General features: G+C 35.6%; 1 protein-coding gene across 1 annotated transcript in view; it reads right to left on the reverse strand.

Moving 5' to 3' along the window:
- Window positions 1-362, reverse strand: part of MTTP (microsomal triglyceride transfer protein) — a gene marked incomplete in the record, with an annotated part of 67,298 nt that overhangs the window by 46,794 nt on the left and 20,142 nt on the right. Inside the window, 1 exon segment of the mRNA XM_027773312.1 lies at window positions 17-100. Coding sequence (XP_027629113.1) covers window positions 17-100 — 84 coding nt within the window.

Consider the following 362-nt stretch of genomic DNA (forward strand, 5'->3'; position numbering starts at 1 on the left):
CAGTCCAAGAGCTCACCGGCATCGAAAAAAGACTAGCCAAGCCTCTCTTCAGATTTTCTATGGCCACTGGCTCATTTTGATAGGAGTAGAACTCTTTGACCTAGGAGGAAAAAAGGAGAAATACAAATGAAGCAAAAGTGCATCATTTATCAGATTTGGTTAAATAAATGACAGGAAAGGTCAGATTCTTACCCCTATTAATTCTGGGAGAAAAAGAGTTGTTACTCCAAAGCTGGGACTTTTTTTTTTTTTTTTTTTTTTTTTGTGAAAAGAAGTTATTTACATTTCTAAGAAGTAAGACCATCAGAATATGAAATTTAGGCAGAGTGATAATGAACACTGTGAACAAGATGGCATAGCAG

Source organism: Tupaia chinensis, unplaced genomic scaffold (assembly GCF_000334495.1).
Source record: "Tupaia chinensis unplaced genomic scaffold, TupChi_1.0 Scaffold000340_1, whole genome shotgun sequence".
In the NCBI taxonomy this organism is placed as follows: domain Eukaryota; kingdom Metazoa; phylum Chordata; class Mammalia; order Scandentia; family Tupaiidae; genus Tupaia; species Tupaia belangeri.